The sequence below is a fragment of the Vicugna pacos genome, chromosome 13, assembly GCF_048564905.1.
Source record: "Vicugna pacos chromosome 13, VicPac4, whole genome shotgun sequence".
In the NCBI taxonomy this organism is placed as follows: Eukaryota; Metazoa; Chordata; class Mammalia; order Artiodactyla; family Camelidae; genus Vicugna; species Vicugna pacos.
This window is the reverse complement of record NC_132999.1, coordinates 27551064-27566700: the sequence shown is the minus strand read 5'-3', so window position 1 is coordinate 27566700 and position 15637 is coordinate 27551064. Positions and strand designations below refer to the sequence as shown.

Sequence of the window (15637 nt, the reverse complement as noted above, 5' to 3'; positions counted from 1 at the left end):
CTTCTTTCTTTTCTTTCTTTCTTTCTTTCTTTCTTTCTTTCTTTCTTTCTCCCTCCCTCCTCCCTTCCTTTCTCCCTCTCTTTCTTTCTTTTCTTTTTCTTTTTTCTTTTCTTTTCTTTCTTTTTTAAAGAAAGTGATTGTTTCTAATTGGGGCATGGGGGAGAAGGGTGTAACTAGGAAGGCCTCCGGGAGGAGGTGGACTTCTGGCAGGGCCTCCAAGGGGTGTCCAGGCCTCGATTAGGCCCACAGACCAACCAGGTGCAGGTGCAGAGGAGAACCTCTTGTTGACTGTGGCAGTTCCATTTTTTTGCCTGACTGCCAAGTTTGAAAGTGTGTATAAATTAATACTAGTAGTTGGCCTCTGTGTGGTGTTAGGGGTCCTAATCTGGTAACTTCTGTTTATACCTCTATACTCGATGGAGTTTCTTTTGTTGGTAATTCTAACTTGTAAACAGAGGTGGGCGAGGCACACATAACATTACTATTCTTTTTTTAATGTCATCATGTCACTCCTTGCTTGGGGCCAGGACGCCTGGAGGTTGCCAGGCACCTACATGGTGGTGCTGAAGGAGACCCACCGCTCGCAGACCGAGCACACTGCCCGCCGCCTGCAGGCCCGGGCTGCCCGCCGCGGCTACCTCACCAGGATCCTGCACGTCCTTCCATGACCTCCTCCCTGGCTTCCTGGTGAAGATGAGCGGTGACCTACTGGAGCTGGTGAGCTCCCTCTCTGGTCAGGGTACTTCCTGCCAGGGCTGGCCCACCACATACGTGTGGGGGACAGTCCTTGGTGTGCTGACAATCAGGAGGCAGCAAACATTCATTAAGCACTTACTGAGAGCCCAGCACAGTGGCTCCTGGCCTTCAGTACAGAATGCCCTGTATGCTTGGCCAGATCTCAGCAGTACTTCCATCTTCACTTGGAAGATGAGGAGACCAAGGTTCAGAAGGGACCACACAGACAGCTAGGGGCAGAGCTGGCTTCAAACCCAGTGGTGTGTCTGCTAGCTGTCTTCATGCTGATGAACTTGCTGCCTGTGGAAACCCTATAGGACAAGGCCCCCGTGACATTAGTGGGGCCTGAGTCATTTTATAAAAGCCTGTCTCAAGGATCCAAAATTCCTTTGAAGCTGATGCTATTCAGAAGGTTTCTCCTGTAGGTCAGGGAGGCTCTTCTCCCTCCAGCCTGGCCGTGATGTCACGTCTCTGGTGAGGAGCCTTGCAAGCATGGGTAGTTGAGAACAGCTGGCCTCCCTTCTCCTCATCCTGGTCCTAGTGCTTTAAATGCAAATCCTTTCTTGGCAAGTCTCCCTGCTGAAGAGAAGGGGGCTCCACTTGAAGCGAGTGATGGATGTAAGATTTGTGGCCTTAATTTAAAGGCAGAGGAGAATCCTGCAAATGCATCTTTAAAAAAAATGTCTTGCTTGTTTTAGCCTCTGTCCCCTTCTCTCCAACCTACCCCCACCCCCCGTCCTCCTAACTTGATGAGGACACATGGTTCCCATTTTCACACTGGTTTTCCATGTGCCTGGGGTGTATCACAGCCTCCTTTAGACATTGAAACCCAGATTGGGACAGGGTCTTGCCTGAGGTCACACAGCATAGAACTGGCAGGGCCAGAATTGGGCCCAGGGCTCCTCGCTCCACTGCACAACCACTGCATTGTTTAATTCAGCTCAGTATACAGTGGCTGAACAACTACTGGGTGTTAAGTCCTGTGGGGACAATGACATGGATCGGACAGTGTCCAATCCCTTCATCTAATAGGGGAAACCTCAAGGTAATGCTTTCATCAGTCTGCTCACCACATATTTAATCAGCACCTACTGTGTGCTACAGACACAAGGATGAACCAGACCCAGCCCTTTCCCTTGAGCTCACAGTTCAGAAGGGGACACTGAGGAGTGATGGGCAGTGCAGTTAACTGGGGAATGGTATCCCCAGTGCAGTGGCGGGGGAGGAATCAGGTACCCACAGAGCCAGAGGGCAGGTGTGAGCCCCAAAGGCTGGGCAGCTTCTCAGAGAAGAGACGCTGCTGACAGCAGGTCACAGACATTTGCCTTCAAGAGCTGGGCTTTGGCACCATGCCAGCCTGGCTTCACATCCCAGCTCAGCTTCTCCCTAGTTTGTCTAACTGTAGGCAAATTCCTTCACCTCCCAGTTTCTCCCCTATATGTAAGTTGGGTCTAAAAATAGGAATGGTCATTTAAGGACTAAATGAGATCATCAAGTATTTAAGCAGATGCTAAGCACAACAACTCACAGAGGTGTGCACAGGTTACGGAAGCCCACAGGGATACTAAGGCACCCAGAGATGAGTTGCTGTGATGAATTGATGTGAGAGGGAAAAGTGTCACCTCTGCCAGGTGGGAGCTGGTGCCATGGCGGGGTGTGGTAGAGAAGGGGCTGCCCCAAGGGGGCCGTGGTCACCAAAGCTTGTGGCCATTGCAGGAACCTTATGCCAAAACAGGCTGGGAGTGGAGAAGACACCCTCATCCCCCAGACTCCTACTGGGACTCCCTCTGGCTGAGCCCAGCTGGAAGTCGCTGCAATGAGGCCTGGGTGCCACAGTCTGCAGGGTCAGCCTCCACTGCACAGGACGGAGAAGGGCAGGAATGGATCTGGGGAAACAGAATGGCCAGTGCCGGCAACATGATTTGGGCATGGAGTCCAGGTCCAAACTGCCCGGAGCCTGGGCACTGCCTGGCTCACCAGATGGCCTATCAAGGCATTCTCTGTGCCAGTTGGTATTGGGCTCCCCAGCCTGAGTGAGGAGTGAGGAAGCCCAGCTCCAGGATGGGGGCAGGGAGGGTGCCGGTATGTGACTCGGGACAGGCTTGATCATGTTGGGTAAGGGCTTAGCTGTGTTTGCTGTTCGCCAAATGGCTTCTGAAGCAGAGCCCCCATCCTCTCTGGCTTCTGCAGGCCCTGAGGTTGCCCCACGTCCAGTACATCGAGGAGGACTCCTTTGTCTTTGCCCAGAGCATCCCGTGGAACCTGGAGCGGATTCTCCCTGTGCAGCCCCAGGTGGATGAACACCACGCCCCCAGTAAGCCCCCTGCATCCTGCTCCTCTTCATCCCAACTGAGTCCACATACAGCTCTCTCCTCCACAGGGATGGTCCATGCCACTCAGGGGCTTTAGAGCTCAGCACACTCCAATGACCCCACCTTTTCTGTCTCATTCCCTCCCCCACTCCAGCTCCCACCTCTGCCTTCCTACTACCTGTACAATGCAGGAGTCTTTTTTTTTCCCCCTCCCTCCTTTCCATCATCAAGCAATGCTCTTTTCTTTTTTAATTTTTATTTTTTAATTGAAGTATAGTCAGTTCACAGTGTTGTGTCAATTTCTGGTGCAAAGCATAATGTTTCAGTCATACACATACATACATATATTCCTTTTCATATTCTTTTTCACTATAGGTTATTACAAGCTATTGAATACAGTTCCCCGTGCTACACAGTAGGACCTTGCTGTTTATCTATTTTACATATAGCAGTTTGTATCTGCAAATGCCGATCTCCCAATTTATCCCTCCAACCTCCTTCCAGCCCCGGGAACCACAAGTTTGTTTTCTATGTCTGTGAGTCTGTTTCTGTTTTTTAAATAAGTTCATTTGTGTCTTTTTTTTTTTAGATTCCACATTTAAGTGATAGCATGGATTTTTCTTTCTCTTTCTGGCTTACTTCACTTGGTATGATGATCAGTAGTCTTTTCTTAAATGAGCTCTTCTCCCACTTTCTTGAAGTTCTTGTTTGCCTCTTCTCTCCTTTGGAATGGCCCAGCAGGCATCACTTGCATGGCGACAGGGTAAATCTGACCTTGACACTCCCTAAGGCCCACAGGTCTTGGTGACTCCCAGAGCCCTGAGGACAGGATGGGACCCCTTAACAGAACAGACAAGCCCTGTCCGCTCTGCCCCGACCTGGTCTCTGGTCTCCTGCCTTACGCTGCTCAGCCTTCCTGCAGCATTGCTGGGCTTCCTGGGGCTCCCTGCCGGGGCCATGCTGTGTGTCCCCTCCAGGCCTCTCCTCTCACTCTTCCCTCTGCCTGGGGTGGCCTGGCTAGGGCAAGGAGGAGGGGGAGGAGAGACCAAGGATAGTGGCCTGGGTTCCGGCAGGGCCTTGTAGGTGGGTGGAGGTGGGTTTATGGAGCTGGGGACGACAGGAAGGGCACCTGGTTTGGGGAGAGAAGATCAGGGTGCTAGTTGGACCCTGTTGAGCCTGAGGAGCCCACGGGATGAGGTCTGGAGCTCAGTGGAAAGACGATGCAATGATATGCTAGGACTCAGCCAAGCCTGGGGACCAGTTCAGCCTCCATCCCTTAGTGGTTCACGTGGAGTCTTGGGAAGCTACTTCCTTCTCTGAGCCTTCCCTTCTCATATGCAAAATGGGCACAGAGAACCCCGTCTGGCCCTCCTCATAGGGTGTGTTGAGGCTCTAGTGAGGTGAGGGATGGGCAAATGCTTTGGGAACTGAAAGGCTGGGTGCTTCCCCAGGCCAGAAGCAGATATGGGACCATTTTCTCTGGCATTGGGATGCCCAGGGATTGCCTTACTCGTCTCTTGTTCCCAGTGGTGCTGGGAGGTGGTGGGGATGGAAGGCAGGAGTGTGGAGTCCATCTGGGATCACAGAAGGCTGGATGAGATCCCTGGGAGCTATTGGGTTGGGGTAGGGCAGAGTGGGCACCATGCAGACAAGTGGAGAGTCAGCTCGCCAAGCCCGGAGCAGACCCTTCCTTCACAGAGAGGCCACCTGGCACAGGGGTGACAAACCCTGGCTCAGGAGCCAACTCCTGCCCTCAAACCCGGACTTCAGCAATCTCAAGCTGTGTGACCTTGGATAAGTCACTGACCGTCTCTGAGCCTCAGGTTTCTCTGCAAAAGGGAGGTAATGATAGTTTCTACCTCAGGGGCCGTGCTGAGGGTTAAATGCCCTTCTTGCTGCGGCTTGCATCCATCCGTGGCTGGTATAGAGTGAGGGTGTGTCCTTCTCCCCTTTTCCCGTCTCTCCTTCAGTCCCACAATAAATTCTCAAGCAGCCACCATGCTCCAGACACTATGCCAGGTGCTGGGGACACAAAGACAAACAAGATGGACTTGGTCTCTGCCCCCACAGAGCTTCTGGTGCACAAAGAAGGTTCATCCATTGCTTAAACAGCTGCATGAGACCAGTTAGTCTTGATGGGGTAGGAGCTCCGAAGCAGTTTGGACCCGGCCGATGGCTGAGGGTTCATGAAAGGCTTCCTAGGGGAAGTGACATTCAAGCCAAGACCTGCAGTGAGGACCATTAGCCATTCCGAGGGGAGGGTGTCCAAGCAAAGGCCCTGAGGCAGGAAGGAGAGTGGCCTGTGAGGAGGGGCCAAGAAGGTCATGGGCAGGGGCCTCCTGGGCAGAGATGGAGGGAGAACTTGGCTACCGTCCGAGCTTCTCGGGTGTGGCAGGGGCTGCTTCGTGGGAAGGAGAGAGCTCCCCGCTCCAGAGAGATGCACTGGGCGCCCACCTGCCTGAGGTCACAGAGCCTTCTGTCCCAGACCAGAGGCTGGATGAGGCCACTCCCAGGTCCCTTTGCCCCTGAGTGATAACTGCTCTTGAGGTCCCTTTCCCCTCTGCGACATGGGATGACAGTAGTCCCACCTTGCACAGGGGCTGCGAGGTTGGATCTCTGAGGATTCTGAGAGCAGTGCTGCGGTCTGGGGCTCGGCCTACCTGACCCTCTTCCTGCCTCTCCGCCCACATGAGTTGCCCCTGCGGGCTCTCCCTGCTTCGTCTTGCTCCCTCCACCTCTGTCCTGGGTAGGCATGTCACCGAGAAGTCCCCTGCTGGTCTCATCCCATGTTGGTGCATCCTTCCTGGAGAACCTGAACTGACCCAATTAGAAATGATGAAGTGTAGGTGGCAGGCGCTTGGTGAATTTCCAACCCCGCTGTTTTCTCTGGGTTGTAACACGTGTCAGTTAGAACCCATCACTGTGAGCCATCCTGGCACCTCGCGGAGTGGAGAAAGCCTGGGCGTGGAGCCCAGAGGCCAGATCCATGCATCCTCCCCAATCCTCAGTCTCCTCTCTGCGAAATGAGCTGGACACTCAGATGGCCAGATGGCCCCGTTAGTCTCCTTTTATCCTCCAAACCCTGTTCTGTCTCCTTCTCGGGCTTGGGCTGTGAAAAGTATAAAGAGGGGCTTGGCTTATTTTTTCCCATTGTATTTATTAGCTTTGAATATTCGTATTATTATTTCATATTCATATTATGGAGTCAGATTAATATTATGGTTCTCTTGCTGGGTTCACCATCACCAGCTGTGTGACCTTGTGCAGTTACTTATCCTTTCTGTGCCTCAGTTTCCTTGTCTGGGCAATAAAAATATAATAGTATGTACCTTGAGAAGATTTTTTTGACTTAATGTATGTAAGGTGCTTGGAGCAGAGCAGAGCCTGGGATGTGGTAAATAGTTTATATGTGTTAACGGTTATATTAACCTTAAGGTTATTCCTTCCACTTGAACAAATCTCCCCTTGGAAAGATGGAAGCGGCCTGGTGGAGGTGTATCTCCTAGACACCAGCATCCAAAGTGGCCACCGGGAACTTGAGGGCAGGGTCACAGTCACTGACTTCGAGAATGTGCCCGAGGAGGATGGGACACGCTTCCACAGACAGGTGAGCCCTCCCTCAAGCGGGAGGGCGGCCCCGACCCTCTCGCCCCACCTAGAGTGACCCCACCCCTGGAGTATCACAGCTGCACTCCTGCTGCCCTCCACCCTGCGGCCGCTGCCCCGACCCTGACATCAGGTGTGGGTGGGGGCATCTGTCCAGCCACTCGCTGATATATTTTGGGGTGGGTGGGCTTTCTCACTTGGGCCTTGTGTTTGTTGAGCAGGCAAACAAGTGTGACAGCCATGGCACCCACCTGGCGGGGGTGGTCAGTGGCCGGGATGCGGGTGTGGCCAAGGGCGCCAGCCTGCGCAGCTTACGTGTACTCAACTGCCAAGGGAAGGGCACAGTGAGCAGCACCCTCACAGGTGAGCGATGACTTCGGATGCCCCAGTCTCTGCATCCAGACCTGGCATGGGACAGAGCTTCAGCCCAGAGAGAACTGACTCCTGACCTAGGGGGTCAAGGCAGCCTCTGCCCCAGAGGCAGAGTCCCAGAGTGTCAGAGAGGGCGGGGTCCCTGGGGGCACAAGTGCAGATGAAGAAACGAGGCCCAGAGAGGGGCAGGGCTCAGCCCGGCTTCGACCCCTGGTCTTTCTACAGTTTCACACTGCTCCCCTTTCCAAAGCCTTTAAATTTGTTGTCTTTTGTGATGTTATTTTAGATTTGCTTGGGCCCTTGAGGTGATCTAAGCAAACCTTCTCCATCTTCTGTTTGCTTATCTCTAACACTAGGGGACTCACTACCTTGCATGACTGACTGGGCCCTGCAGGTCACCCTGGTCAGGTAGACTTGATGGGGGAACTGGCAGGGGACTTTTTCCAGACTCTTGCAGGTTTCTCTATCTGGTTGCCTCTGGTGAGGTCCAGCTGAGAGCAAGGACCCTGGGGGGAGGTCTATGGACAGAGAAGAGGGTGGAAGATCTCACTTACTGAGTCCTTCCTGTGGCTAGACCTTGAGCAAAGGACTTTGCACTCCATACCCTGAGGCTGGTACTATGATCTTGTTAAACAGTTGATAAAACCAGCCCAGAGAGGGGCGGTGACTTTCCTAGGGTCACACAGCTAGAGCCAGTGACCCCACTGGGGAAGGTACCAGCTCTGAGTTTGACCTCCACAGCAAGCCTGCAGACCCCCATGTCAGACACTGGCTTCTAAGCTGGCAGAGGCAGCCACAGGCCTGTTGAAGGGTTGGGAAGGGCTGGTGGCACCTGCCTCATGCTTGGTGAGTGAGCTCTGCCCCTATTCTTTCCTGTTTAGAGAACAGGTTTTGATATCCAGTTTTCAAGGCAAGAATCAATAATCCCCTGCCCCATCAGGTGATCCCTCATGCCTGTCCCACCCCTTTATCGACTGACCTCAGCTCAACAGGCCAGTTCCCAAAGCTCAGTGGGCAGAGGAGGGGAGACCCGCTCGTACCATGAAGGGCCTTCCACAGGCCTGGTGCCCTGGGGTGGACGAGGTCCCCACTTTTGGAAAAGCCCCTAGCACATTACCTGGTGCAGAGCAGGGTCTCAACAGCAGTAGCTTTTACTTTATGGTCACCGCCAGTTTCCTCTGTAAGCAGACGACAGAGCTAAAGTGTGTCAAGTCCCAGCACAGAAATATACATACAGCAGGTGCTTATAAATGGCAGCTGTCATTGTGGTTATTCTTTCCCCCCCATCCCAGTTCTGCTCTGCCCCCTCCTGGTGTGAGGGGCAGCTGTCTCCTAGGACCCCAACTCCCACCTCTGCTGCAGCCCTGGGGACATCCCAGATCCAGAAGGTTTTGAGAGGTCAGCAGGCCACACCCGCATCTGACAGAGCAGGAGCCGGACATGGTGTTAGAACCCAGGTCTCCGCTGGGCCTGTGAGCTCCCAGGCTGCACACGGCTCTGCGGCAGAAGAGTACAGCCGGGGTCAGGGAATGACACCCCGAGGGGGCAGGGTTATCACGTTCCCAGCGCCCAGCCCCGGCCCAGTGCCCCCAGCTCCAGGGCATGGGGTCTTTTGATCATTGCAGCAGTCAGAGCAGCAGTGTTCCTTTTCACACATGGTGGTGGGGCACATGGCTGTGAGTGGAGGTCAGGACTCCCTGGAGTTTGTTGATGGGGTGTCTACACTGGCCTCGGAGGATGGTGGCAGTCAGAGGCAGCACAAAGGGGGCTTCCTGTTCCTCTGAGGACCTTACATATCCTCTTGGCGCCTCAGTTTCCTGGAAAGGGAAAATAATAGTAAGGTTATTGTGAGGATCATGTAAGTTCCTATATTGAGGCGCTTAGAAGGAGCCTGGTGCGTTAAGAGCGGCCTGGTTTTATCATTGCTGCCGTGGTTAATGTGCTTCCCATGTGTATTAGTCAGGGTTGTCCAGAGATGCAGAACCAATAGGATGTGTGTCTATGTTTACATTTATATCTACAAATACATACATACACCCACATAGTGGGATATTTATCCTAAGGAATTGGCTTACGTATTTTGGGGTGGACTGAAATCTGCAGGGCAGGCTGGGAGGCTGGGAATCTGGCAGGATTTGATTTGATGTCATGGTCTTGAGTCTGAAGGCAGTCTAGATGCAGAATTCTTTCTCGGGGGACCTCCATCTTTTTTTTCTTAAGGCCTTCAACTGATTGGATGAGGCCCACCCCCATTATAGAGGGTAATCTGCTTCACTGAAAATCTATTGCTGCAAAAGTTAATCACATCTATAAAGTACTTTCAGGGCAGCATTTAAACCCATGTCTGAGCAAACACCTGGGCACCGTAGCCTAAACAAGTCGACATGTGAAATTAACTCTCATAGGGGCCTCGAGGGTAGGGCTAGGGAAGGAAAGCATATCTCCTCAGAGGTGACCTTGGCTTTGTCTCTCAGGCTTGGAGTTTATTCAGAAAAGCCAGCTGGCCCAGCCTGGGGGGCGGTTGGTGGTGCTGCTGCCGCTGGTGGGCGGGTACAGTCGGGCCCTGAACGCCGCCTGCCAGCACCTGGCGAGGATGGGGGCAGTGCTGGTGGCCGCAGCCGGCAACTTCCGGGACGACGCTTGCCTCTACTCCCCAGCCTCGGCTCCCGAGGTGGGTGCTCCAGGAGTGCGGGAAGGTGGCAGGTGGGCCCCTGTGGACTTCATGGGGTGCACTCCTGAACTAGCCTGGCTTTGCAGGGAGGTGTCAGAGACTCCCAGGGCTGAGCCTGGACAGGGAAAGGGCTTGAACTTCCAGCATTCTCTTCTGTAAACAGCACCATCCTCAACTCTCTCCCTTCCCCGCAAAGCAGCCCCGCCCTCACGCCCTGGCCCCTCTCCCTCTGAATGTCTCCTGAATCCTCCGGCCCCTTCTCCCCATGCCCATCACCTCCGCCTGGCCCCTATCTACTCTCCCCTGGGTTGACAACACAGCTCCCTCAGCTTTCTCCTGGCCTCCCTCTTCTCCCTCCCCCAGACCACCCTGTAAGGGCCCAGGGGCTCTGCCCACATCACTCTCCTGCCTGGTACCCCCAGGGCCTTCCTCCCCACTATTCCCCTCCCACTCAGAGTTTCCCTGAGGCCTGGGTTGAGGGTCCAGGTGCATCCCAGGCAGGGGGGCTACGTGAGCACAGAGAAGATGACTCTGACCCCGAGGGGCTGACTCAGTGGGGCCCATGCCCGTCTATTCCTCTGACCAACATGCGAGGGCACCTACTGGGTGTTGGGTGCTTTGAGCACTGGGGGTACCAAGGGGAAGGAATCTCATCCCACTTCAATGACTTCACAGTCTGGGGGGATGCTGGGGGCAGGGGACTTGTGGGGGCACAGATGTGAGCCTGACAGTGCTGGGTCACCTTCCCTGACTGGTGGATTTAAAATTGCATAAAGCAGGCAAAATCCAGCATGTCCTCCCCACCTTGCTGGCTCTGTTTTTCTCCACAGCACTTATAATCGTCTCATGCACTGTATGGTTTACTGTTTGTTTACTGTCTGGGTCCCCCACTAGAATGTAAGCGCCTCAGGGGCTTCAGGAATGGGTCTTGGCCAGTGGTAGGGACAGAGGGCCTCACCAGGGCTGGGCGGGCCAGGGCTCTGCCTGGGGAGTCAGATTTCCCTCAGGGGGGTATTTGAATGGGACCCAAACAGGTGTGTAGGAGGTAGTCAGCCTGGCTGGCAAGGTCTCAGTCTGTTCCTATAGTCTCTTCCCTTGCCACCCACCCCTCACCTCTCCAGGTCATTACTGTTGGGGCCACCAATGCCCAAGACCAGCCAGTGACCCTGGGGGTCCTGGGGACCAACTTTGGCCGCTGTGTGGACCTCTTTGCCCCAGGGGACGACATCATTGGTGCCTCCAGTGACTGCAGCACCTGCTTCACGTCACAGAGTGGGACGTCACAGGCTGCCGCCCATGTGGCTGGTGAGTTGCTGCCCCACCACCTCAGCCACCGTGATTCTAACCACCCCTTTGGGAGCCAGGATCTGCACCAGGACCCCATGTGCCAGGCTCTGTGTTGGACACGGGGGACTAAAGATGAATCAGACTGATGATGCCCTCAAAGACTCTCAGTCTGATGGGTGAGGCAGGTGAACAAACAGAGTAGCCAGGGCTATGTGGAAGGGAGCCCAGAGGAGGTAGCCACCCAGCTTAAAGGTCAGGGAAAGCTTCCTAGCATTTCATTTGGGGTTTGGTGGATGAATAGGAGTTCACCTGGCAAAAAAACAGCAATAGTCAAGGCTCAGAGGTATGGGAGCAGGATGTAAGATAGTCTTACTCTTTGGCTATCTTTTAACCTGGGGTTGCAGGTGGTTTAATTTCTGAGGAACAGCCTGGTGTGTCTCTGTGCATGTGTGTGTGTGTGTGTGTGTGCAAGCGTGTATACCAGGAGAGGAGTCCCAGAACCGGAAAGAGGGCCAGGTTACCACTATCTCTCACTGCCCACCCCACCACCAGGCATTGTGGCCATGATGCTGACTGCCGAACCGGAGCTCACCCTGGCTGAGCTGAGGCAGAGACTGATCCGTTTCTCTGCCAAAGACGTCATCAACGAGGCCTGGTTTCCTGAAGACCAGCGGGTGCTGACCCCCAACCTGGTGGCCACACTGCCCCCCAGAACCTATAAAGCAGGTCAGCAGGGCGGCAAGGTGGACAGAATCCAGACTGGAGCCTGGGGGGTCTCAGGAGGTCTGTGTGACCTGGGTAGCCTTGTCCATCCTCATCTGTGGAGGGAGAATTATACCAGAGGTTCCTAGAGATGGGGGGAGATGCATAGAACAGGCTCAGAAAGGGCTTGGTAGGGCTTTCATGATGTTTTGATGGAAAAATTGATCATGTTCTTTAAGGCCGCTCTCCCCGACCAGGAGCCAGAGATCTGGCGTCCCCTGTGAGCAGAGCCCTGACGGAGGCTCCCCTCCCCAGCGCCCCTCCTCAGCCCCGGGCATTGTTGCAGGTGGGACGCTGTTCTGCAGGACCGTGTGGTCGGCACACTCAGGACCCACGCGGATGGCCACTGCCGAGGCCCGCTGCACCGCCCCCGAGGAGCTTCTGGGCTGCTCCAGCTTCTCCAGGAGCGGGAGGCGGCGGGGCGAGCGCATTGAGGTGACCTGCACGCCCCCGTCGGAACCTGATGTGGGGTTCTCACTTCCAGGTCCAGATCCGCCTGAGCCCCTTCCTCTGCTGAGCTCCAGTGCTCGCCTGCAAGTTAAAGCACATCTCAGTCACATGGCTGGGGTGCTGCTGCAGGGAGCCACACCAAGTTTTTCTGGGAGACTACAGGACGGTAGCTAGATGGATTCCAGCGACCGACCGTCTGGGGAGCAGGAGGGCTGGGCATGGGTCAGGGACTCGCTGCCTCTGGACTCACTGGTCTCCAGGGCTCTTTCGCTCAGATGTTCCATGGTTCCGGCAGTTGAGAAATCTTCTCAAACCAGCAGAAGAGGGGACTTGATATTAAGGCCACAGAGCCTTACAGAGATGCCATCTGGCCAGGGCGTTTTGGTGGAAGGACAGTGCCTCGGCCAGGAGGACGGGGTGGGCAGACATTTCTGCCTGGGAGACGGTGTCTGGGAGTGTGTGTGATCGTGCACTTGATCCTGCAAGTGAGGGCATGTGGGCGCGGCCGAGAGTGGGTCAGGGCTGAGGAGGCGGGGGCCTTGCTCGGGGTCTTAGGTTTCCCTGTATCTGCATTTTATGGTCATGCTTAGTGCCCAGAAGAACTTTATTACACACAGCTGCCCATCTGCAGAGCAGTTTGCAGGAGTGAGGTCCTGGTCCTCAGAGGGGCAGGCTCCTGGCAGGGACAGTGGAGATGGTATGAGGGGCTGGGACCAGGTGCTTGAGCCTGTCCCTTTCAGCCCCCTCATTCTGTGTTTCAAAGCCCTTTCTAAAGCACGTTCCTGTTTCTGTCTTTGGCTTTCAGGCCCGAGGGGGCAGGCATGTCTGCCTGGCCCACAACGCGTTTGGGGGTGAGGGTGTCTATGCCGTTGCCAGATGCTGCCTGCTGCCCCACGCCAACTGCAGAGTCCACACAGCTCCGCCAGCCCGGGCCGGTGTGTTGACCCAAGCCCACTGCCACCAGCAGGGCCACGTCCTCACAGGTAGGAGGCTGGGCCCATCCTGGGGTGAAGAGGCTTCCTTGTCTCCTGGTGCACCTGCTCCCACCTGACTGGTCCCATGCTGGGGCCCGACTGCCTGGTGCGAAGGCCTGTGCTACCCTTCCATCCCTGTGACCCTGGGTGGGCACCTCATTGGTCTCAGTCTCAGCTTCTTCCTCCCTAAGAAGGATGACGGTAGTTCCTGCCTCAATGGGTTGCCATGGAATGAGTAAGCCCTAGGGCACCAGGCCTGGAGCATCCAGGGCACTTTCTGACAGTGTGTGAGGGGCAGTTTAGGCTCAGGCCAGTGTCTCGTTCCTGCCCTGACTTATTTTTGGGTTTCCCAGCTCCAGCCCCAGACCCAAAAGAGATGGAGTCTGATGGGGTGGGGAGGACAGACAGGCGGTCCCACAGCATCCAGGTGTCTGAGCTGGCCCTCCTTTGCCCCAGGCTGCAGCTCCCACTGGGAAGTGGAGGACTTTGGCACCCATGGGCCGCCTGCGCTGAGGCCTCGAGGTCAGGCTGATCAGTGTGTGGGCCACGCGGAGGCCAGTGTCCACGCCTCCTGCTGCCACTCGCCAGGTCTGGAGTGCAAATTCAGGGAGCACGGGATCCCGGGCCCTGCGGAGAAGGTGAGAGGCGTGCAGGGCTGGGGACCGGGACGAGAGCCTGACACCCCGAGCGGTGGCCTGTGTCCGTCCTGTGCTGCTTTTCTGTGTCAGCATTTGTGTGCCCACCACACCCTCACAGATCTGGGGGGCGGTTTGTGAGCTGGTCGCTGTTGGCAGCTTTTGCAGCTGTGTGGACAGCGTGAGCATGTGTGTTCCTCTGTGGCTGGGCCAGGTTTTGCTTTTGTCTAGCTTAGAGAGGTTGCTCTCCGGGGCACCCTGCCCGTCCCTTGCAGAGAATATGACAAATGTTGCATAAGGAAGATCAGCCCACATGCATTCACTGATTCATCCACTCAACACATCTGCTGGGAGGATGACTCAGCCGTGACCAAGAGGAGGGAACACCTGAGCTGAGGAGCAGCTAGCGGGGCCAGAGAGGCAAGGGAGGGTGTGCAGAGAGGGCGGGAGCCAGCCCTCAGAAACCACCAGTGCCAAGTGCAACCTGCGGCTTCTCTGTAACTCTCCTTTTAAAAGCCACAGGGAGCTTCTTCAAAGGAAGCCCTGCAGAGTTCGTTTTTAAATGAACTGGAAGAGGTTTTTAAGAGTGCGAGTCTGTGCTGATTGTGGTCTGCATGCTGCATTTCTGGAGGGCAAGGGCTGTTCCAGGTCCACTTGCTCAGCAAATGTTGAGGCCTGTGGCATCCCAGGCAATGTTCCAGGCGGTGGGGATACAAACCCGACTAGCTTTCTCTCCTGGCGCGTCCAGTCTAATGGGGGAGAAGGACAGCAAACAAATAAGTAACTATAGAGTAATTAAAACATGCTATAGAGGAAAGTAAAGCAGGGAAGGGAATGGGAGGGTCCTTCAGGACAGGCCTCCTTGAGAAGGTGGGGGACATCACAGGGAAGAGTGTTCCAGGCAGAGGGGGTAGCCAGGGCAAAGGCCCTGAGGTGGGAGTGTGCTTGGAGAGCAAAAGGAAGAGCCAGAGGGCTGGTGAGGTGGGACCCGAGTGGGAGGGGGAACCAGAGACAGGGTTTAGGTGGGGCCTGAGGGCCACAGGAAGGATTGGGTTTTTACTGGAGTGAGCTGGGAACCACACAGGGTTCTGAGCCTGGGTGTGGGGAGAGGAGTGGGCTATCTGACCTGGGTATGAGCAGGTTCATTCTGGTCGCTGTGTCAGGAAGACTGCAGGGGACAAGGCGGAAGCAGGGGGGCCCGCTGTAGACGGGTTGACAGCCCGTGACTCTCCAGGCCTGGGTGGTGGGGGCTCAGTCAGGGCGGGAGTGTAGAGGATGCTGGAATCTGAAGGAGGGGCTGCACATCTGATGGCCCAGATGTTGGGGGAGTAGTGGAGGTGGCATCCAAGGGTTTTGCTTTGCTCTCAGACGAATGGCATCGCCCCTGACTGGGACGGGGAGGGCTGTGAGAGGTCAAGTGTCGGGGAAGATAAGGCATTTATGCGGGCCTGGCTCACAGCGTGCCGTGCCGTGCCTTACATGTGCTTTTTTTTGTCCCTGGGCCCTGGCAGGTCACCGTGGCCTGCGAGGAGGGCTGGACGCTGACCGGCTGTGGGGCCCACCCTGGGGCCTCCCACACCCTGGGGGCCTATGCAGTGGACAACACGTGTGTGGTGAGGGGCCGGGACGTGGGTGTGCGAGGCAGGACGGGTGAGGAGGCCGCCGTGGCCGTTGCCATCTGCTGCAGGAGCCGGTCAGGGGAGCTGGCCTCCCCGGCGTCCCAGTGACAGCCCCGCCCAGGATGCCTGCGTGGCTGGGGTCCCAGGCCTTGGCTGAGCTTTGAAGTGCTTCCTTTTCCCTCCTTTCTCAGCCCTCCTCAGCCTGGGCCCTGGG

At 55.6% G+C, this 15637-nt stretch overlaps 1 protein-coding gene across 1 annotated transcript in view; it reads left to right on the top strand.

The window, feature by feature from the left end:
• The window catches only part of PCSK9 (proprotein convertase subtilisin/kexin type 9), an 18463-nt gene extending 2932 nt beyond the window's left edge, over positions 1–15531 (top strand). Inside the window, 12 exon segments of the mRNA XM_006200581.4 lie at positions 528–659; positions 661–717; positions 2926–3049; positions 6521–6654; positions 6875–7016; positions 9500–9696; positions 10818–11001; positions 11536–11709; positions 12032–12180; positions 13001–13178; positions 13626–13807; positions 15316–15531. Of these exon segments, the coding sequence (XP_006200643.2) occupies positions 528–659; positions 661–717; positions 2926–3049; positions 6521–6654; positions 6875–7016; positions 9500–9696; positions 10818–11001; positions 11536–11709; positions 12032–12180; positions 13001–13178; positions 13626–13807; positions 15316–15531 (1869 nt within the window).
• Positions 15532–15637: the final 106 nt, after the last annotated feature.